At 33.5% G+C, this 24,776-nt stretch overlaps 1 protein-coding gene across 1 annotated transcript; it reads right to left on the bottom strand.

Annotated features, from left to right (window-relative positions):
- Nucleotides 1-12,950: 12,950 nt before the first annotated feature.
- Nucleotides 12,951-14,470, bottom strand: LOC139870557 (secreted RxLR effector protein 161-like). The gene is made up of 2 exons (XM_071858340.1): nt 14,057-14,470; nt 12,951-13,064 (listed from the first exon to the last, which is right to left on the bottom strand). The coding sequence occupies exons 1-2, from the start codon at nt 14,468-14,470 to the stop codon at nt 12,951-12,953; spliced, it is 528 nt and encodes a 175-aa protein (XP_071714441.1).
- Between the last annotated feature and the right edge of the window lie 10,306 nt (nt 14,471-24,776).

Here is a 24,776-nt window from a genome sequence, read left to right as displayed (position 1 = left end):
ATACATAATCAATGGCTACGAGTATATATAGATTATTATGAGATTTTGGAATTGGACCCATAAAGTCAATACCCCAAATGTCAAATACTTCACATACTTGGATGATATTTTGTGGCATTTCATCACGTTGACTTATTTTTCCGGCCCTTTGACATGCATCACAGGATTTGCAAAGAAGATGTGCGTCTTTGTAAATTGTTGGCCAATAGAATCCAGCATCATAAACTTTTCTTGCTGTTAGTTGAGGCCCATAATGCCCTCCTGTTGGTCCTGTGTGACAATGGTTTAAAATTTTACTAGCTTCATCTCCAAATACACATCGGCGTATTATTCCATCGGGACAACTTTTAAACAGATGTGGATCTTCCCAAAAATAGTGTTTTATATCACTGAAGAATTTCTTTCGTCTTTGGTACGATAATCCTTTTTCAAGGAATCCACAAACCAAGTAGTTTGCATAGTCTGCAAACCATGGGATTTCTTTATAATCTATCTTCAATAGATATTCATCAGGAAAGTTGTCTTGTATGGCCGATTCATTCAGAACTTCTAATTCGGGATTTTCAAGACGAGAAAGATGATCAGCGGCGAGATTTTCTGCTCCTCTTTTATCTCGGATTTCAATATCAAACTCTTGTAAGAGTAAGATCCAACGGATTAATCTTGGTTTAGCATCTTGTTTTGAAAATAGGTATCTAAGAGCAGAATGGTCGGTATAGACCACCGTTTTTGCTAGAACGAGATATGATCAAAATTTGTCAAAAGCAAAGACAATAGCAAGGAGTTCTTTTTCAGTAGTTGTATAGTTTGTTTGTGCTCCTTGTAACGTCTTACTAGCATAATATATAGGTTGAAATCATTTTTCAATCCTTTGTCCTAAAACGGCTCCCATTGCAAAATCACTTGCATCGCACATTAGTTCAAATGGTAGATTCCAATTTGGTGTTATCATGATCGGCGCATTAGTGAGTTTTTCTTTAAGAATATTAAAAGATTTGATACACTCATCTGAAAAGATGAATGGAGCATCCTTTTCTAGGAGTTTATTCATAGGAGTGGCAATTTTAGAAAAATCTTTTATGAAACTTCGGTAAAAACCGGCATGCCCTAGAAAACTCCTAACTCCTCTAACATTGGTGGGATATGGAAGTTTAGCAATTACATCTACTTTAGCTCTATCCACTTCAATTCCTTCTTTTGAAATTTTATGTCCAAGAACGATGCCTTCTTTAACCATGAAATGGCATTTCTCCCAATTAAGAACTAGATTTGATTTTTCGCATCTAATTAGCATTCGTTCCAGATTAACTAGACATGATTTAAATGTATCACCGAAGACTGAAAAGTCATCCATGAATACTTCCATGCATTCTTCTATCATGTCGTGAAAAATTGCCACCATGCACCTTTAAAAGGTTGCAGGGGCGTTACAAAGTCCAAATGGCATGCGTTTGTAAGCAAAAGTACCATAAGGGCACGTTAATGTGGTTTTCTCTTGATCTTCGGGTGCTATTGGAATTTGAAAATATCCGGAAAATCCATCTAGAAAACAATAGTAACTATTTCCGGCTAATCTTTCCAACATTTGATCTATGAAAGGTAAGGGAAAGTGATCTTTTCTGGTGGCGTCATTTAATTTTCTATAATCAATACACACACGCCATCCTGTTACAGTCCTAGTAGGAATAAGCTCATTTTTCTCATTTATAATGACAGTCATGCCACCCTTCTTAGGTACGCATTGAACTGGGCTTACCCATGGACTATCAGAGATTGGATAAATTAAACCTGCATCTAGCAGTTTAATAATCTCTTTCTTAACTACATCTTGCATATTAGGATTTAGTCTTCGTTGGCATTGCACATACGTTTTATGACCTTCTTCCATAAGGATTTTATGTGTGCAATACGAAGGACTTATTCCTTTAATATCATGAATCTTCCATGCAATGGCTGGTTTATGAGCTTTCAACACAGAAATGAGTTTTGATTTCTCATTTTCAGTAAGAGAAGACGATATTATTACAGGTAATTCAGATTCACCATGTAAATAAGCGTAGTCCAAATGGTTTGGAAGTGGCTTTAACTCTAATTTCGGAGGTTCTTCTATCGATGATTTGTATCGATATCTGTCTTCTTCTTTTAGCATTTGAATTTCTTCTGTTGTTGGTTCATATCCATTAGCTATAAGTGTAGCTAACATTTCAGCTTCATCAATTGGTTCATTACCTTCTCCTAAAGAACATTCTCCTGTTCCTTGTAATTCTGGAAATTCTTCTAATAATTCTGCATGTGCATCTATAGTTTGAATATAATAACATGTATCATCTGCAGATTGTGGTTGTTGTATTGCTCTATCAACTGAAAAGGTAACACTCTCATCCTCTATACTTAGGGTCAGTTTCTTACCGAACACGTCTATCATTGCTTTAGCCGTGTTTAAGAATGGTCTTCCTAATATGAGAGGAACTTGAGAATCTTCTTCCATGTCCAGAACAACAAAATCTACTGGAAATACTAAAGTACCAACTTTAACTAGCATGTTCTCCATTATCCCTCTAGGATATTTTATTGATCTATCGGCTAGTTGTATGCTTATTCTGGTTGGTTTCAATTCTCCAAGGTCTAGTTTAGTGTATAGTGAATACGGCATTAAATTTATACTAGCACCTAAGTCTGCCAATGCTTCTATTGAACTAAGACTACCCAGAAAACATGGAATTGTGAAACTTCCTGGATCAGATAATTTTTCTGGTATCTTATTCAGCAGCACTGCTGAACAATTAGCATTCATAGTAACAGCCGAGAGTTCTTCCATTTTCTTTCTATTTGAAATTAGATCTTTCAAGAATTTAGCATATCTAGGCATTCCTGAAATCACATCAATGAAAGGAAGATTTACATTTATCTGTTTAAACATATCCAAGAATTTGGATTGCTCGGCTTCAAGTTTCGCTTTCTTCATTTTACTCGGGTAAGGAAGTGGTGGTTGGTATGGTTTAACATAAGGTTTATCCTTAACTGTGTTATCTTCATTAACTTTTTCAACTACCAGTTCTTTTTCCTTATCTTGATCAGGTTGTGGTTCTTGTGGAGTAGGAATAGTTTCATCAGAAGTTACAGGTATTTCCGGTGGTTTAAGTGTTGTACCACTTCTTGTGGTAATAGCTTTAGCTGTTTCATTCCGGGGGTTAGCGTTTGTATCACTAGGTAGACTTCCCAGTTTTCTTTCACCTATTAACCTTGCTAGGTTACTTACTTCTTGTTCTAGATTTTGAATAGAAGCTTGTTGATTTCTAAATGCTTGAGCATTTTGTTCATTGGTTTGTTTCTGAGATGTGAAAAACTGTGTTTGAGTTTCAACTAGCTTCGTCATCATATCTTCTAAATTCGGCTTTTTATCATCGGTTTGTTGTGGTGGTTTGTTTTGAAAATTAGGTCTTTGCTGATTATAAGTATTATTGGATACTTGTTGATTGCTAGGACCTTGTTGGTTGTTGTATGGAATATTTCGGTTATAATTTTGGTTTTGATTGTAAATCGGTCTTGGCGGTTGATAATTATTCTGATAATTATTTCCAGGCCTTTGGTTTATGTATGAAATATTCTCTCTTTGTTACATTGTTAATTCAATACTGAGACAATCTTTTGTCAAATGTGGTCCTCCACACTGCTCACAACTAATTCGTATTGAGTGAATATCTTTAGTCATCTTTTCCATTCGTCTCTCCACAGCATCTATCTTTGCGGAAATGGAATCTAAGTCATGGCTAGAATCGGCTCTAGCTGCTTTAGATGATCTAACGATGTCTTTTTCTTGGTGCCACTCATGTGAGTGGGAAGCAGTATTATCAATAATTTTGTAAGCATCAGTTTCGGTTTTCTTCATAATAGAACCACCAGCTGCTATATCTATGTCTTTTCTTGTAGTGATGTCGCATCCTTGGTAGAATATTTGTACTATTTGACAGGTGTCTAAACCATGTTGCGGACATCCTCTTAATAACTTTCCATATCTAGTCCACGCCTCATATAGAGTTTCATTTGGTTTCTGTGTGAACGTAACAATTTCTGCTTGAAGTCTTACGGCTTTAGATGCAGGAAAGAATTGTTTAAGAAATTTGTCAACTAAAACGTCCCATGTATCAATCGCCCCTTCAGGTAACGATTCCAACCAATCTTTGGCTTCTCCCTTTAAAGTCCAGGGAAATAACATGAGATATATCTGTTCATCCTCCACTTCTCGGATTTTAAATAGTGTGCAGATCCTATTAAAGGTACGTAGATGTTCATTTGGATCTTCCTTCGGCGCACCACTAAATTGGCATTGATTAGTCACCATGTGTAGAATTTGTCCTTTGATTTCATAATCTGGCGCATTAATGTCTGGATGAGTAATTGCGTGACCTTGGCCAGTGTGTTTAGCTCTCATTCGGTCTTCCATACTTAAAGGTTCCAGATTCTCCATAATTGAATTTGTTGAATCGGTATCACTAGATGATTCTGATTTAATGGTTCGTTCCTCAACAATCTCTGTTTGAATGATTGGTGGTTCCGGAGGAAAGTTTAAGGGTTCAGGATCTACGAACCGTTCCTGAATATTCTCCGGATTCTCAATTGTGAGGTTGGGTTCAAAAAATGGATTATCGGAAATTTGAACTGAAGTACTTGGTCTACTGGATGACGATTCTAAAGAAAAATCAACGGCGGTTATATTTGCTAAATGTCTTGATCTAGTTACAGGTGGTGAACGTACAAAAGGTGGTGAACGTTTTGCTCGGTGCATTCACTGAATATCCTATTAGTTTTAAAAAGGAAAGAAAAATTATAATAAGTTATCCAATTAATAGACTTTTCTGATTTTGCCCACGTTTCGAATAGCCAAAAGATGCAGCAGAGGGGCAGGATTCGTTTGGTCTCAATATAATTGAGGACTGTTTGGCTCCAATAACCCGGTCCACGTACAAATCCAACTATTACTACGAACCAGAAAATTTTGATGTCTATTAATTTAACCACTTAAAATAAATTTTCGTAATTTTAAGAAATTTAGATAAGTAGTAGAATAAAAATCTATGTCCTAAAAACTAGAATAGCGAGAAATAAGAAAGAAAAAGAGTTCGTCGAAAAAGGTCGAAAAAGAAAAATGATTGAAAAATAAAAGGTGACGAAAAAATAAAAGAAACTTATAAAACTTAAAAATACTTGACTAACCTAACCTTATTACTACAACTAACTTAAAATTATAATCGCAAATTGAAATTACTAATTGGAATGATAATTGATACATAGTAAAAGGTCGTATAAAAATATTAAAGCTTACAGGAAAAACTATATCCCAAATGGAAATAACTTAAAAAGAAACTAAAACTTAAAAAGGCGTCGCAAAATTCTAAAGTACCTAAATCTTAGTCTAAAGAAAAAGCACTTAAGGAATTCTACGGCAAATCCTAAAAATCTAGGAGTAAAAATGACTATGGCAAAAACTAAGTTTAAAATTAAATATGAGCTAAAAATACAAAAGTTATGCTAAAGCGATTAAAAAGGGACAAAATATAAAAATATACAAAAAGTTGTAAAAAGTACAATTTTTATAAAAATATTATTTTTATATTATTTATTTAATAAAACTACTAATTTTACAATTTAATTAAACTAATTTAACTAAAATACATAAATTAAATATAAAGTAAAAGTTAAAATAAAACTAATAATAATAATAATAATAATTAGGGTTAAATAATAATAATAATTAATAATTACCCGTAATTAATGCTGAATTAGGGTTTTGTCGCCTGTCAGATAATCTCCGCGAGTTGCGGTATTTAATGCATCAAACCCCACGAGTCGCGGGGTTCAGAATTTCAACTGACAGGTTTAATTTTCAACGCGTTTTTCTTTATTTATTTATTTATTTATTTTATTTTCTGTTTTTAAATATGTGTATTAATAAAACTTTATATTTAAAACTTAAATAAAAATAGAATCACTTTATAATTTTATAAATAAAAATCTTAAAACTAGATATATATATATATATATATATATATATATATATATATATATATTTTATATTTATATGTTTTTAAATAAAAATAAAATACTTAAATAAAACTTATGTTTTTATAAAATAAAAACAAAGAAACTTTATAAAACTTAAATATTTATCAAACTCCTAAAAATATTTATATTTTTGTTTTTCTTTTTATATTTTCGAATATTTAAAACTTTTTTTTTTTTTTATATTGGCGTTGCGCTTCCGGCTTTTAAGAGAGTCCCCGGCAGCGGCGCCAAAAATACTTGATGTGCAGCGGGGTGTATATAAAATAGTTATTAATTTTAGTGCAAAAATACTATTAAATACGATACATTTTTACACAAGATATTTATTTATTTAGAGAACGGATATACTTAAACCTTGCTACAACACTTATAGGCAGTGTACCTAATCGTACAGTAGTGTAGTTTTTAGTAAGTCCGGTTCGTTCCACAGGGAATCTTTTTTAAACAAAGCTCAACGCTATATTAATTTACTTTTATAAAAATACAAACATATATATAAGTAATATTATTATTATAAAGGGGGTTTTTTACCGTTTAATGACCGGTTTGTCGATTTTAAAACTTTAGTCGCAGTTAAAACCTAATGTAAAATATTAAATAAATAAAAGACTTAATTTAAAGTGTAAAATAAATAACGATAATGAAATTACAATAAAAGTGCGATAAAATAAAATTGCGATAATTAAAAAGTACGATAATTAAAAGTGCGATTAAATAACAATAAATAAAAATGCGATAATTAGAAGTGCAATTAAATATAAAATAAAGGAAATTAAATATGAAATAAAAGAATTATGCTTATTTAAACTTCAGTAATCATGATGTTTGACGTGTTGATTTTAGTTTTATGCCTATGGGTTAATTGTCCTTTGTCCTGGATTATTTAATATGTCTGTCTGGTTTTTGTCCATAACAGTCCATCAGTCATAAATATAAAATGCGAGTGTCCTCGTCAAATTATTCTTATACCCGAAGTTAAATATTCCAACTAATTGGGGATTTAAACTGTAACAAGATTTTAATACTTTGTTTAATAATTACACCAGGATGTCGACTGAGTGTAACCCAAGGTTTTAATATTTTGTTATCAATTATACCAAGTTTCCTTTGTACATAATTTCACCCCTGTTTTAATTATTCTAGTGGCTATTAATCCATTCCCGTGTCCGGTTAAATGAACGATTATTCGTACATATAAATACCCCGCCCATCGTGTCCGATTGAGTGTATATGGTAATTTATAGGGACGCCCAATTGTAAATCTTTATATTAACATTAACAAACTATCATTTAGTTAAACAAATATAAAGCCCATTAATAGCCCATAGTCTAATTTCCACAAGTGTCGTTCTTTTGTCCAAACCCCAATTATGGTACAAAGCCCAATTACCCAATTTTAATAATTAGCCCAACATCATGATTACTTCGTTTTAAATAAGCATAATAATAACTTAGCTACGAGACATTAATGTAAAAAGGTTGAACATAACTTACAATGATTAAAAATAACGTAGCGTTACACGGATAGAATTTCGACTTATACCCTTACAACATTTGCTAACATACCCTTATTATTAGAATTAAAATTAAAATTAAAATTAAAATATAAATTATATATATATATTTTACGTATATATGAGAGAAGAAGAAAAAGATTATGATTTGCGATCAGAATTCGGTTGATTTTATAGGAAAAGTCGACTTTTGGGGCTCCGCGACTCGCGGCATTTTTGCCTTCAAACTCCGCGAGTCGCGGAGAATGAAATTACAGCTCAGTCCCTTGGAGTCTTTCTCTGCCGACGGTTTTTATTTATAAATATAATATATATATAATTAATATAATTAATTATATATTATATTATATTTATATACATAGTTAACTTGTAATTTTTAGTCCGTTGCGTCGAGCGTTAAGAGTTGACTCTGGTCCCGGTTCCGGATTTTCGAACGTCCTTGCGTACAATTTAATATCTTGTACTTTGCGTTTTGAATCTTGTACTCTTGTAATTTCGAGACGTTTCTTATCAATAATTGGAACCTTTTTGATTGTCTTTTGTACTTTTGAGCTTTTTGGTCGTTTGCGTCTTCAATTCGTCGAATCTGTCTTTTGTCTTCACCTTTTATTATTTAAACGAATATCACTTGTAAATAGAACAATTGCAACTAAAAGCTTGTCTTTCTTGAGGAATAATGCTATGAAATATATGTTCGTTTTTAGCATTATCATGTATCATATAGAGGTCAAGTACCTCGCGATGTAACCAACTATTGTAATTCATTTATAATCGATATGGACTTTGTCCGGATGGATTAGGACGGGTCTCTACAATATATGTCCTCCCAATAAGAACTATTACGTACGAGACAACCACATACTTTACTTTAAAATAAAAAATGCAAAGCGTAAAAATATCCGTGCAACGCACGGGCAATGCTTCTAGTTAAAATAAATGACTTTAGCATTTACATTCACTTAATACCTAAAACATGTCATTAAATTTTTCGTTTAAACAAATACGTGATTCCACGAGTCATTTTACTAGTTTAGAATGAATGGATGAGTTTACATGGGACATGTTTAACGCCTAGTTACTATTAAACATGTCCCACTTATCGTTTGCAATATGATTTCTCTATATATTAAACATGATTTCATGCCTAGGCTCCAGTGGCGAGTCCAAGGCTTGACCAGTAGGGTTACGAGAGACCACTAGATTAAAATTTTTGTTTAGAAAATACTCTTTAAAATGTATATGACACCAATAAATTTAACTACAGGACCCCATAAATTTAATTAGTCGGAACCATATATACTTTGAATTTGTAATTTTTTAAAGGTAAACAATTATTAATACAATATTCAAATATAATTGGTACTCGAAAAAAAGTCAGGACCCCATTGAGTTTTATTTATGGAATCGCCACTGCTTTTTTTTTTGGCGAAAAAGAATCATTATAAACTTCATGAGAGTGATGAAGTAAACATGTACAACAAAATGCTTTCGGCTATATTACAACATGACAATAATAAAAACTAAGCCGAGAAACATAAAATACCGGGATTACAATCCCAAACATAAAATTGGTGACTATGACATAACTTATAAAAAGTCGCCCAAGAGAACACTTTATTCTTGATTTGAGAGACGATGGAGCTCCAACACGTGTAGTTATCGTTGAAGATGAAATCATTGCGTGCTAACCAAATAGCCCATATTGTCGCCGGACCAATCAACCTCCAAAATTTTTTGTCACCTATACCCATTCCGAAATACCAATCACTCGAAAAGTCTAGGATAGACTTAGGGATAACCTAACGAACATTCCACCATTTAAAGAGGGCGGACCATATGCTAAACGACCAAGGAAAATGCATTTACAAATGATCAACGGTTTCAAGCTCGGAATTACACCAAACGCATAATGAAGAGCTATTTACCGGAAGGATATGTCGTCTAATGAGAATATCTTTAACCGGGATGCTACGGTTGCATGCCAACCAATGAAAAATGACAATTTTGGAATGAACCCGATTGTTCCAAACAAGATTTTTCCAATCCAGTAGATGGGAAGAATCCAAACTAACAAGTAATCTCATTGCCTCGACGACATTAAAAATACCCGAAGATGACGAGTTTCAAATTAACTCGCCTGGACCTACTGATATGTGATGAAGTGATAACATTTGAAGCAACTAATACAATGAGATATGATCCGAAAATGTAATCGGCCCACTGAATTTCAAGACCCAACTCGCCTGTTGGTCACGACCCATAGCAGGCCCACAGAAGCTTGAAACTGAAGCATCTTGCAGTGAACATATAGCAAAAAGGTTGGGATAACGGGACTTTAAAGAAACACTACTCACCCAAAAATCGTGCCAAAATAAAATTTGAGACCCGTCACGTAGCTTCCATCTCCAACATTCCGGACCGACCAAATTAACCATGTGATCATCATTTTGAAGATTTAGAATATTTCTCCAAATTGAAGATGTTTTTGCAATAGAAAATAAAGAGTCATTATTAGTCAACTTGCAGGTAAAAGATCGTCCAAAAGAGGATCGAACCAAAGGTCACCAAACATGATTTTTGTTGGAGTTTAACTTGGCCCACCATTTTGCTAATAAAATAAGGTTTTTTTTTTTTTTTTTTTATCTAAGAGGCGTCACACCTGTAAGTAACTAGAAAGGGGTGAATAGTTACTTAGTCAATTTTTCAAAATTTTCTTTGTGTTTTGTTGAACTTGAACTTGATATATTGTGATTTGAAATGTTTGTTCTCTAATAATGCTAACAATACAAATATATGATAAATTGTAATCAAAAGATAAGGGAAGAGAGAATAAACACAACGATTTATAGTGGTTCGGGAAGATATTAACTAATCTTCCTTAATCCATTCCTCAATTCTACGAATTGAGATTTTTCTTCATTATGATACTCCAAATTCGGTGAAGTGTCCGGATACAACACTATTACTTCGATAAGCCGCACCTTGTGAACTCTTACGTCCCTTTGAAGACTTCACAAACACCTATAGCTCTTGCCACAAGATCCTAATGAACTATCCTAGTGAAAACACAACTATCCTCTAGATCTCTTTAAGAAGATAGTTTACAAGTAAACTTACAACTTTAAGCTTACAAGTACTCTTGCTAGAATCACTCCAAAAGATTTCAAATTAATTATAAGAATGATATCAGTAAGTATGAGAAAATATGAGTGCAAGAGGTGAGTCTTTAAATGCTTCAAGGCTTGGCTTTTATAGGAAAGAAAAATCTGTCTGGAAGCTATACGGCTCACTGTACGGTCGACCGTGTACCTCTGACATCTGATTCTTATGGCCATTTTTGTCCTTTAAAAATTGTCATTTTTCCTTGTTGAATAGCTGCAACTAAAGGCCAATTACTTCTGAAATTATCCTCATTACCCTTTATGTTTTGGACATAAGCTTGGAAGTTGACATATCCATTAAAGAAGAAAGTCTTCAATCTTTGACCATCTGTCATTGATTACCAAAAGAGGTAATTACAGATTTTTGTCTCTTGACAAACCATTATCTTCCAAAAGCTTCATCAACCTTTCTTAATCACTTGTCATTTAGCTTATGGGAGTTTCTTGCCTTTAGAACATTGTTACAACTTAAATGAACTAGTTTTGGATCTAGTTTGAACATAATGATTCTTGTTACACCTTGACTAGATTTGAACTAATTACATTCTCATACAAATAATGATACATAGAGCTAATGGGAGAGCAACTCTTTAATTGGGACTTTAATGACCATTATTAGTATGTTTAAATGACACTATGCATTAGGATAAAAGGATATATCACTTGAGTGTTTTAGCCTAAATCAAGCTTAAAGTGTCATTAAGATGTCATTAGGTGTGATTAGTAAAAATTAACATCTTTTGGTTCAAAACTCTTTTGAGATCAAAAACGGCAACTATTATAAGTGTGTTCAAAAAGGTTTCATAAATTATAGATACCTCAACGTGGTCTATCTTGAAGTGGATGAATTTGGTAACAGAGAAAACTGCGGTCGGGCTGCGGTCGTCCGTGAAGTCAGCCGTAGATTTACAGTTTTAGAAAAACTTGAACTCGCTGATACAAGACACATACGGTTGGTTTCACGGTCGATCGTAGTACAGTCGTGTAGCATTTTTACCAAGATAATTACTTATGTCTTGGTGTTTTGCTAGAGATAGTTTAGGCTTATGAACTTATGTCGTCCTACATATGATTAACGACTAGGTTCTTGTGTGTCATCATCAAAACAAAGTGATTAACTTTTGAATATTATGATTTGAATCTTAACCAACATTCTCCCCCTTTTTTATGATGACAAACACATGAGTAAATGTTAACTATGTAGGTCGACATAAGTGTTAACATCACTTACCATACACTTTCTCCCCCTTTTGTCGAAGCAAAAAGGTTAGTCCCCACATGGAACTAAGCGCGCCCTAGAGTAATGTTCCCCCTTAAATCATACACACTTATCAATTGTCCCTGCTAATAAATAAAATGGCTCCCTCTCGAACCAATAGTAGACATAAAGAGTAATAAACATGATAAGCATAGCAAGTGCATAATAATCAATACATAACAATCTTCAATCCTAGGAGAAGTGTTGTATCTACACGTCCTTATAAATTGTTCTTAACCAACATTAATTGTTTCTAAGGATAAATGCCGTTGGTGCTAAACGCATCAAGATTGTTGAGCTTTCATTGTCGGAAGAGAGAATAATCATCGAATGAGCTACCCAATAGGTTAGCAGAATAGTGGACACGGGTTGAGGAATTTGAGAGGAGTTGATGGCATTAACAAATCGAAAAAGCTGATTAAGATGATTTGAGTATGGAAGTGGACGAGTTCCTAGTTCTCGAAGGTAACCCATTCTTTGAGTAGTGAGATAAGCAAGATTTATGGGTTCATGAGTGAGAAGTGACCACATGACAACGACTTCGGTTCCGGAGATGTGAGTAGCGGTAGGTTCCCAACAATAGATATTGTTCCGAACGACATTAAGAATAAGTTGAAGATCATGGCGGATGTCGTTATTTTGAATGCGAAGCCGTTGGTTGAGGTTTCATTTTACTCCTGGAGTGGTGATGAGATCTAAGATGGGTTACAACTGAAACGTAGGATTAAGTGATCTTAGATCGGTTGAAGGAGTATAGAAGGAACGCCCATTCGAAGGAATTGCCATAACGGTTGCAAATTGTTCAAGGGACCAAGTGTAAGGAGTATTAAAAAGTCAAAATGCCACTTGGTCGGGGTTGGAAACATCAAGATTAGCATAGAATTCCCTAATGAGAGTTGGATAAATGGCTTCATCAAGCTCAAGAAATGAGAAACAATTGTTATGGGTAAAAAGTTAAGTTAGTTCGGGAAACTCGATATGATGAACAACAAGCTCCTCATGAAGTGTTCTAGTCTCCATGTGTTGCCTATTGTTCGTAATACATTGATTTCTCGTGTTGGTCATTTCCTAGAAAAACAACAATTTTAGCAAAGTAATCAAGTTCATAAGTTTGAAAATCCATATGCTAAACATGTGTAGATTAGTCCTTGTCTAGACCCATTTTAAAAACTATGAATTTGGAATTAAATTGTACTATTTTTCTTTTGAAAATTTAGATAAGTTTCACCATTTTGCTCTATGTTTGTCAAGAGTAGATACTAGTCATGAGATTGACAAGTATCATAATGATTTGTTCAAACATATATGTGTGTGCATGAGTGAGTTCAAAAATTTAAAGCATATATGAGTTTTTATGCCAGAAATCACTATTATGACTCATTTGAAAAGAAAAACCCTTTAAAACAATTTTACTCATATATTTTAAGAAAATCATGCAATCAACAAGTGTTCCTATTAGTTTGAAAATATAATCAATTTAATAAAATTGAGATTAAGATTTTGAGTGCTTACCTTAAAGAGAATTGAAAGAATATGGACCACTTTTTGAAAAGTACTTGAAGGTAGGACAAAAGTAAATCTGAAAATCCAGTGGTTTGAGTTTAAAGAAGAGATGTGGTTGGTGGAAAAGTTGTTTGGATATTAAAAGAAAAGCATAAAGGACAAGAAATTCGTCAGACATAAGGCGGCTCTCTACACGGTCGACCGTGGTTCGACCGTGCGCGATCAGGATAGAATTTTACGGAGTGTGTTCCATCATTCCCAACCCATTCTTAAGCAAGTTAAAGGTTTCCTTTTTTAAGGGGCTTAGTGAATATGTCAGCTTTGTGTTCCGCAGATTCTACCTTATCTCTCACAATATTACCATTTTAGACGTGGTCACGAAGGAAATGGTGCCTAATGTCTATGTGTTTAGTCCTAGAGTGTAATATTTGATTTTTCGATAGGTCTATAGCACTTTTGTTATCACAACATATGGGTATTTCGGATGAGATGATACCGTAATCGAGGAAGGTTTGCTTCATCCATAACACTTGTGCGCATGCTCTTCCCATGGCTACATATTCGGCTTCGGTGGTAGACAATGCAACGAACGTTTGCTTCTTTGAGAACCATGACGTTAAGCAAAGCCCCACGAACGCACATACTCCACTTGTGCTCTTTCTATCAATCATTGATACACCATGATCGGAATCCACAAAGCACATAATATCAACCCCGGTAAACGTTGGATACCATAACCCAAGATTCATTGTTCCCTTTAAGTATCTAAAGATACTTTTAACGGCCTCTACGTGCGACGTCTTTGGATTTTCTTGAAATCTTGCACATAAGCACACGCTAAACATGATGTCGGGCCGACTTGCCGTTAAATAAAGAAGGGATCCAATCATTCCCCTATATTTAGTACTATCGAATGGTTCTCCTTCTCCTTCCAAAGTAAGTTTCACATTTGTTGCCATCAGAGTCGCCATTGGTTTTGAGTTCTCCATTCCGAATTTCTTGATCATTTCATGAACGTATATTTGTTGATTGATGAATGTTCCATCTTCTAGTTGCTTGATTTGTAGTCCGAGAAAGAACTTGAGTTCACCCATCATGCTCATTTCAAACTCATCATGCATTAACTTAGAAAACTCATTGCTAAGAGATTCGTTAGTAGACCCAAATACAATATCATAAACATATATTTGAACTATGACTAAATCCTTTTCATGCCTTTTGATAAAGAGTGTATTATCAATTTTTCCCATTTCAAACCCATTATTTATTAAGAAGGTTCTAAGTCTTTCATACCATGCTCTAGGGGCTTGTTTAAGTCCATAGAGAGTCTTTTTAAGTTTATAAACATGATAAGGTTTTTTGAAATCTTCAAACCCCGGAGGTTGTGATACATAAACTTCTTCATTTATGACACCATTTAGAAATGCACTTTTGACATCCATTTGATAAAGTTTTAAATTATTAGCATATGCATATGCAAGAAGTATTCTTATTGACTCTAGCCTAGTAACGGGAGCAAATGTTTCATCATAATCAATTCCCTCTTGTTGGCTATATCCTTGTGCAACTAGTCTAGCTTTGTTTCTAACTACTTTTCCATCTTCATCTAGTTTATTTCTATAGACCCATTTTGTACCTATGATGTTGCTCTCACTCGGTAAAGGAACCAAATCCCATACATCACTCCTTTGGAATTGATTTAATTCTTCTTGCATAGCTTCTATCCAACTTTCATCTAATAGAGCTTCCTTAATATTTTTGGGGTTCTATTTGGGAGATAAAAGCATAGTTGGCAATTAGGTTAAATGCTTGTGACCTAGTGGTTCTAGTGTTGATGTCTCCTATGACTTGGTCTATGGGATGATCCTTTATATGTTTAATATCTATTGAGGATGCTAAGTTATCTTTACTTGGTTTCAAATGAGATCTGTCCTCATTTGTGTCGTTGAACTCGATTTGAGTTGGCATTATTTCTATAGCATCTTGTTCAATCACATCATCATCCTCTAAAGATTTAGTCTTAGGTGGTGGAGGAGTTTCATCAAATGTGACATCTAGGGATTCTTCTATGACATTTGTGCATTTATTTAGAGCCCTATATGCCTTACTTTCTAACGAATATCCTAAGAATACCCCTTCGTAAGCTTTAGGCTCAAACTTTGTAAGATATTCCTTTTTGTTTAAGATAAAACATTTGCATCCGAATACTCTAAGATGACTTACGATTGGTTTTCTACCATTTAAAATTTCATTAGGTGTTTTATCCATTGATGGCCTAATTAAGACTCTATTTTGAATGTAGGTGGAGGTGGCAACGGCTTCACTCCAAAACTTTTGAGGTATTGATTGTTCATTTAACATAGTTTGACTCATTTCTTGAAGAGTTAGGTTTTTTCTTTCAACGACCCCATTGGATTGAGGTGTGCGAGGAGCCGAGAAATTATGAGTGATACCATTTAAATCACAAAAGACTCCAAATTGAGCATCATTATCATATTCTTTACCGTGATCCGTTCTTATTGTTACTATAGTACAACCAAGCAAATTTTGTATCTTAGTAGCAAAAATTATAAATCTTTCACATGCTTCATTTTTATGCTTTAGAGATAGTGTCCATGTATATCTTGAAAAGTCATCTACTATTACTGAAGTATAAAAATTTCCTCCATAACTTTGAACGGCCGATGGTCCAAATAAGTCTATGTGCAAAAGTTCTAGACATCTTTGAGTAAAAATAAAATTCTTAGGTTTATGACTTGCATGAACTTGTTTTCCTACTTTGCATGCATCACAAAAGTGGCTTTCATATTTTAATTTAGGCAAGTCTCTAACTATGTCCTTTGAGGATATGTTATGAATTAGTTTCATGTTAGCATGCCCTAGTTTCCTATGCCATAATGTAGTAGTATTATGTATAGATGTGAGACAAATGTTTACATGCCTAAAATCATCTAATTTGCATGTATAAAGACCTTTCTTCCTAACTCCATTTATGACACTTTTACCATCTTTTATTATGTGTGATGAATTTTTAGTAAATGTCATATATCCTTTGTCACATATTCTTCCTACACTTAGCAAGTTAAAACTTAAGTTTTTAATGTGTAACACATTATCAAGTGTAATCTTTTGATTAGTAATGTTACCTTTACCGACTATTTTTCCTTTCACATCGCCACCGAAGATTACATCACCTCCATTGTGCTCCGAATACTTTGTGAAGAATTCTTTGTTGCCCGTCATGTGTGTTGTACATCCGCTATCAATTATTCATTCTTCATTTTGTACAACACCATTGAGACAAACCTATATTTGATTAATCAATAACTTTGGTACCTAATGTTTGTTGGATCTGGGATGATTAGCATTAAAGACTCCTACTCTAACCCATTTCTTAACAATCTTAATTTTTTTGTTCTTTTTAGTTTCGACCCTTTTTCTTTTAAAGTTTTGATTAATCATTTTTCTTGAAGAATTTTTTACAAATGATTTGATTTCTTTTCCTATTGTCTTAACTTGATTAGTCATGAAAGCCTTTGGTTTTGGTGTTTCTACTACTTGAGGTCTAACAAATACTATTGGCTTAAGTTTGGATGATTTTGTCTCAAAAGTATTTTCCATGTATCCTAGCCCTTGTTTGTCATTTGTTGACTTTTGAACACTTAAAATGTTTTCTAACACTTTACTACGTCCGTCATATTTTGAAAACTTAATTTTATTTTCAAGTAGTTTGTTAGTTTTGTTCAGGCATAGTTTTCATGTAACGACCCTGGATTTTCCAACGTTTATTTATTAATAATTGTTATTATTAATACTTGTGAGTTAACGAATGTATGTTATTACATTTACTTGTTACCATGATTGCCCATACTTGACTTTAAATGCCCGAAACGTCTTTGTGACACACGAACATTACATGAATAATATTTTTGAATATTATTTACATTCATGATTAAGTTTTATTAATCATTTTGATTAACTATGGATATTAGTTAATTACTTGGGCTTTAATTGGATTTATTTGATAACTACTTGAAACTTGAGCTTTTATTAATATTAGTGGACTTGGAAGCCCACCCTACATCTTATATGGACTTATTAGCCCATTACTTATCTTGTAAGTATTACATTTGAACTTAACTAGTTAGTTTAGTGCTTAAAGAATCTAGTTGCACCTTGTTCCAACACCAACACCTCTTGTAACCAACCTTTTAAGCTTTAACATGCAAGAGACTAGTGGACTAAATCCCTCCCCTCTCCTCTCCCTAGGACCGTCGGCCTTGAAGGCCTTTTAGAGGAGTTTTAATTATTTTTTTACTACTACATTTACTAGTATTACTCTTCACTTCTCATTTACACACTTTTACTTGCAAATCTCTCTCAAGTTTTTCTCTCATTTCCTCTCTTTCTTGTAAGTGACTTGAAACAAATATTACTCTTCTTTTTCATGCTAAAACCGAAACTTACATCTCATATCATCACCATCTTTTGTTTATTGTTACTTGTCTTTGATTATTATTTACTTACTTGTAGTTGTTGCTTACTTGTTATTATGAATCAAACTCTTTAGTTTGATTCTTCATATCAACTTGTTCTTAAAAGACATACAAGAACATAAACTTACTAGTTTATGATTCTACCTTTATTGTTAAAAGATTGTAAGTTCATGTGTTGTAAATCATTACTTATAATTCATGTTTGTAAACTTAAAGTTTACATTCTTAAAGATCAAGCTTTGGCTTGAATCTTTAAAGTATGAACAACCATGACTTGTTACTTGTATATTTAGTTTGTTACTTCATTTCTTGCACATTTAATTTCAGGTTTGTTGTTAAATGGTCAAGTATTACAAGTTAGTCTTGATCTCATACTTCTTGGAACTAAAAGTTAACTTGAAAGTTCAAGAACATGGAAGTGTAACTCTTTAGTTATAACTTCATACACTTGTGTTAGATTTAACTTAATAACTTTAGATCTAGACTTTTGGGTCTTGGATCTTCAAGATCTAACTAAGAACTATGTTCTACATCTTAAGATCTTGATTAGTTAGTTTACTTTCAAGTTTGTAGTTCAATATTACTTTTATAGTTCATGTATGTGTTAAATCTAAGACTTTGATGTAACTTTGGTTCATCAAAACACTTGCAACACTTAAGTGAGTTGTGCTACATGTATTAGACTTACACAAGTGTTATGATGGTCAAACCTTGGTTAAGATGATGCAAACACATCAATGAGTTGTACACTTGAAGCTATATGCATCAAGGATGAGAACCGTGATAAGCATCGAACCCAAGAAACCCCGGAACCTACTGTTTTACTGTTTATGTATCTGACCTGTACGACCTGGGCTACTATAAAGATTATTTTCAGATATCTCTGTTCGAGTAGATAACTTTTCATTTAGGACTCGTCTTAATCCGAGTTACGGTTTAGGATTTATGGCCCTCCGATCGTCACTATGTCTTTTAACGTTGTGCTGAAAATTCTGACCTACTCGCACTTAGACCGTCGCCACGGTCAAACGAAGACGAGTTTGCTTCTGGAATTTTTACCACAACTAAAGGACTCATATACGGAGCCATGGCCACTAGTCTCACCTTATTTTAGTAGGTATTGATTCCGTGGTGACTGACCGAAGTCAGCCTTTGTTTTAAACTTCTTTCATGAACGAAACTTACTTTACACCTTTTGTTTGATGATGAATGATGATGACCTTTAAGACCTTACTTACATACATTTAAACCTATTGAGACGATTTACTGACTTAGTACTATTTGACTTAGGTTGAGGACTTTCTGGACCTACGTACTTGCTTATTTTTCCGACTCGACTTTACCACTACTTTACCACTGTGAGTTATAGCATTCCCTTTTACTTTAACTATTTTGGGAACTGAGAATACATGCGCATTTTACATTTTACATACTAGGCACGAGTACTTAAACTTATATATGTGTGGGTTATACAACGGCATAAACATTCCCTTTAGCTCGGTAACGTTTAGTCATTGGTTTTTGAACCGGTGAACGCGAATCTTAGATATGGATCCATAGGGTTTAACATCCCTACTCGGGCTAGTAGCGCTAGCATTTAACGGGTGTTTAATACTTCGTATACATACGCACTTGCCAAGTGTACTTTCAGGGGGTATAAATGTTAAGTTAGTTACCAAGTGCCCACGGTTAACATATACTTTATCATACTGTTTTGAAACGCTCTTTGTAGCACTGAAATCTCGTGGCCTACCTTACATACTGTTATACTTAAACTATAGCTCACCAACCTTTGTGTTGATGTTTTTAAGCATGTTTTTCTCAGGTGCTTAAGGTTGCTTCCGCTATGTACTAGTCTTGCTGTAGACACCCGCTGCTTTAGAGATGTCACTGCATGAACGTTTATCTTGCATTCATAAACTTTAATACTTTTGAAACAATGATTTGTAATGACCTAAGGGTCACGCACTATTATATTTGCTTTTGTTCATAGAAGCATACTTTGGTTGTAAAACACTTGACGTTCGTTATGACGTCACCTTTTATCATGAATTCAAACGTATTTTGAAATAGCATATAGTGTTTGACCTTGTAATGATCCTGTTGTTGATGATTTGTACACGATGGTTTTGTACGGGGCATCACATTTCATGTTTTAAGTCATCACATGTAAGTCATTCTTGTGAGTTAGATATTCTTTCTTTAAGTTGTAAGATTTCTAACCTAAGCAAGTTATTCTCTTCCTTTAGACTTGTGTTTTTGTCACTTACTTTACTACTCAAGATACATAATTTAGCAAAGTTTTCAATACTAAACTCAAGGGAATTTCAAAGTACCTCATTGTCGGTTTGTCCGACTTGTGATCCCTTGTCGTCATCACTTGGTATGTCAATGGCCATGAGACACGTTACCTTTCCTTATTCTTGAGCGTCATTTTCTTCATCGTCTCATGCACCTCCAAGAAAAGCCTTTTCATTCTTTCTTTTAGGACATTCACTTATTAAGTGATTTGGATCACCACACCCAAAATATTTTTGTACAAACTTTTTCTTGGGATCGAATAGCGTCTTCCTTTGTTCCATCGGAGGGCGAACATGGTTTCTCGGTCTTCGATAGAATTTCTTAAATGAGCGAACAATAAATGCAAGTTGCTCATCATCATTGAGAATATCATCATCGTCATCATCAATGTCATATTCATCATGAATCTTAGCCTTTAGAGCGATTGACTTGTTCTTTTCTCTCTTCACTTTTTCTAACTCATCATCTTTATCTAGGATAACCTCATGTACTTTGAGATTTCCAATGAGTTTATCTAGAGTTAGCTTTTCCGCATTCTTTGATTCGTCAATTGCCGTCACATTTGGTCTCCATCTTGATGGTAGAGCCCTTAAGAACTTACGAACATATTGCTTATCCGTGTAGATTGTACCTAGAACTTTCAAAATTGAATAAATATTGTTAAATCTAGTGTAGGCACTATCTATTTTTTCATAATCTTCAATAGCAAATTGTTCATATTTAGTTATAAGCAATTCTACTTTATTTTCTATGACTTGTGGGTTTTCATAATGAGTAACCATGATACTATCCCAAATTTTCTTAGCACTATCCATCATAAAAACTCTCTCATATTCTTTCCTAGGCAATACATTAAAAATGGTCATCTTAGCTTCATAGTTTTTGCCTACTTCTATCTTATGTTCCTTAGTCCATTATTCTTCGGGTATATATATTTTAGTTTTCTTATCATCACTAAACTTAAATGGAATATGATCACCTTTAGTAATAATGTTCCAATAGTCTATATCTTTCAAACGAACATACGTTTCAAATCGATGCTTCCAATAGCAAAATCCTTCACTTTCAAGAAGTGGAGGCCTTTGCATGGAACATCCTTCACTATAGTTCAAGTTCTCAAATTTTTGTTCCATGATCTTAAACTCTAAGATTTGCAAAAATTAGTCTTTATTTCGAATTGGTAATTTTTGACAAATCGTTTATAGCAACCGCTCTGATACCACTTGTAAGTAACTAGAGGGGGTGAATAGTTACTTAGTCGATTTTTCAAAATTTTCTTTGTGTTTTGTTGAACTTGAACTTGATATAGTGTGATTTGAAATGTTTGTTCTCTAATAATGCTAACAATACAAATATAAGATAAATTGTAATTAAAAGATAAGGGAAGAGAGAACAAACACAACGATTTATAGTGGTTCGGGAAGATGTTAACTAATCTTCCTTAATCCACTCCTCAATTCTACGAATTGAGATTTTTCTTTATTATGATACTCCAAATTCGGTGGAGTGTCCGGATACAACACTATTAATTCGATAAGCCGCACCTTGTGAACTCTTACGTCCCTTTGAAGACTTCACAAATACCTATAGCTCTTGCCACAAGATCCTAATGAACTATCCTAGTGAAAATACAACTATCCTCTAGATCTCTGTAAGAAGATAGTTTACAAGTAAACTTACAACTTTAAGCTAACAAGTACTCTTGCTAGAATCACTCCAAAAGATTACAAACTAATTATAAGAATGATATCAGTAAGTATGAGAAAATATGAGTGCAAGAGGTGAGTCTTCAAATGCTTCAAGGCTTGGCTTTTATAGGAAAGAGAAATCTGCCTGGAAGCTATACGGTTCACTGTACGGTCGACCGTGGTTCGACCGTGTACCTCTGACATCTGATTCTTATGGCCGTTTTTGTCCTTTAAAAATTGTCATTTTCCCTTGTTGAATAGCTGCAACTAAAGGCCAATTACTTCTGAAATTATCCTCATTACCCTTTATATTTTAGACATAAGCTTGGAAGTTGACTTATCCATTAAAGAAGAAAGTCTTCAATCTTTGACCATCTATCGATGATTACCAAAAGAGGTAATTGCAGATTTTTGTCTCTTGACAAACCATTATCTTTCAAAAGCTTCATCAACATTTCTTAATCACTTGTCATTTAGCTTATGGGAGTTTCTTGCCTTTAGAACATTGTTACAACTTAAATGAACTAGTTTTGGATCTAGTTTGAACATAATGATTCTTGTTACACCTTGACTAGATTTGAACTAATTACATTCTCATACAAATAATGATACATAGAGCTAATGGGAGAGCAACTCTTTAATTGTGACTTTAATGAATATTATTAGTATGTTTAAATGACACTATGCATTAGGATAAAACGATATGTCACTTGAGTGTTTTAGCCTAAATCAAGCTTAAAGTGTCATTAAGATGTCATTAGGTGTGATTAGTAAAAATTAACATCTTTTGGTTCAAAACTCTTTTGAGATCAAAAAGGGCAACTATTATAAGTGTGTTCAAAAAGGTTTCATAAATTATAGATGCCTCAAAGTGGTCTATCTTGAAGTGGATGAATTTGGTAACAGAGGAAACTGCGGTCGGGCTGCGGTCATCCGTGAAGTCAGCCGTAGATTTACAGTTTTAGAAAAACTTGAACTCGCTGATACAGGACACACACGGTTGGTTTCACGGTCGACCGTAGTACAGCCGTGTAGCATTTTTACCAAGATAATTACTTATGTGTTGGTCTTTTGCTAGAGATAGTTTAGGCTTATGAACTTATGTCGTCCTACATATGATTAACGACTAGGTTCTTGTGTGTCATCATCAAAACAAAGTGATTAACTTTTGAATATTATGATTTGAATCTTAACCAACAACACCCAAACCACCTGCTTCGATTGGAAGACAAACAGTGTCCCATTTTATTAAGGACGTTTTCTTTTTCAAACAATTCCCACCCCAAAGAAAGTTTCTTCGGAAGGATTCCAAACATTTAATGACCAAAACGGGAGCTTTGTATAAAGCCATAAAGTGAAGTGGTAAGGAAGAAAGTATCGCTTTGATCATGACAAGTTTACCACCGAAGGACATACAATTTTAGGGTCAGTTGACCAGTTCGTTTACAAGCATAATACCGTCTAAAAGCTCTCTAGACGAAACAAAGACATTTTGGTTGATGAATCGCCACTGCTAGGCTCTATTGTTTCACTTTGGTTTTTGTTTTTTTGGCTTTTTTCAAGTTACTTGATGTGCGTAGAGGTGTATACGAAATAGTAATATTTTTATTGTGAAATATTATTAAATACGATACAATTTTACACAAGTTATTTATTTATTTATAGAGTGGATATACCTAAACCTTGCTACAACACTTATAAGCAGTGTACCTAATCGTACAGTAGTGTAGTTTTTAATAAGTCCGGTTCGTCCACAGGGAACTAGCCAAGTTTAACGCTATATTTTTAAAACTATATTTGTATATAAATATATATGAGTAGTATTATTATTATTATAAAAAGGGGGTTTTTACAGTTTAATGACTGGTTTGTCGATTTTATGTCTTAAGTCGCAATTAAAACCTAATGTAAAATATTAAAAATAAATAAAACTTAATTTAAAGCGTAAAGTAAATAACGATAATTAAAGTGCGATAATTAAAAGTGCGATAAATAAATTAACGATAAATAAAAGTGCGATAATTAAAAAGTACGATAATTAAAAATGCGATAAATAAAATGACAGTAAATAAAAGTGCGATGAAATATGAAATAAAAGAATTATGCTTATTTAAACTTCCGTAATCATGATGTTTGGCTTTTTAATTTTAATTTATTTATCTGGGTTAATTGTTCTTTGTCCTGAATTTATTTGATACCTATCTGGTTTTTGTCCATAATAGTCCATCGGTCATAATTATAAAATGCTCGTCAAATTAACCTTATTTTCGAAGTCAAATATTCCAACTAATTAGGGATTCGAACTGTAACAAGGTTTTAATACTTTGTTTAATGATTACACCAGGTTATCGACTGCGTGTAATCCAAGGTTTTATTACTTTGTTAACAATTACACCAATTATCCTTGTATGTAATCCACCCCTGTTTTAATGAGATATGAATATTAATTTACCCACTTGATCAGAATGAATAATTAATTACCCAACCCGAATAATTAAATAAATGATCGTAAAAGATGTCGTATAAACGTCACTAAATAGAACATACATAATCATTTTAATAATTATTAGATTTAACTAATTTTAAGATAGGTTCGACAGATTCTAATGAGTTGTCATTCGATTAGACAATACCCCCTATCTATTAATAGTCAATAGTCCAATGTGTACAAGTGTCGGTCTTTTGTCCAAACCTTAATTATGCTACAAAATCTAATAACCCCGTCTTAATATTTAGTCTAACATCACGATTACTTTGGCTCAAATAAGCATAATAATAACTTAGTTACGAGA

This window comes from Rutidosis leptorrhynchoides, chromosome 10 (genome assembly GCF_046630445.1).
Source record: "Rutidosis leptorrhynchoides isolate AG116_Rl617_1_P2 chromosome 10, CSIRO_AGI_Rlap_v1, whole genome shotgun sequence".
Lineage (NCBI taxonomy): Eukaryota > Viridiplantae > Streptophyta > Magnoliopsida > Asterales > Asteraceae > Rutidosis > Rutidosis leptorrhynchoides.
The sequence above is the reverse complement of the archived record's forward strand: the minus strand, read 5'-3'. Positions and strand labels throughout refer to the sequence as shown.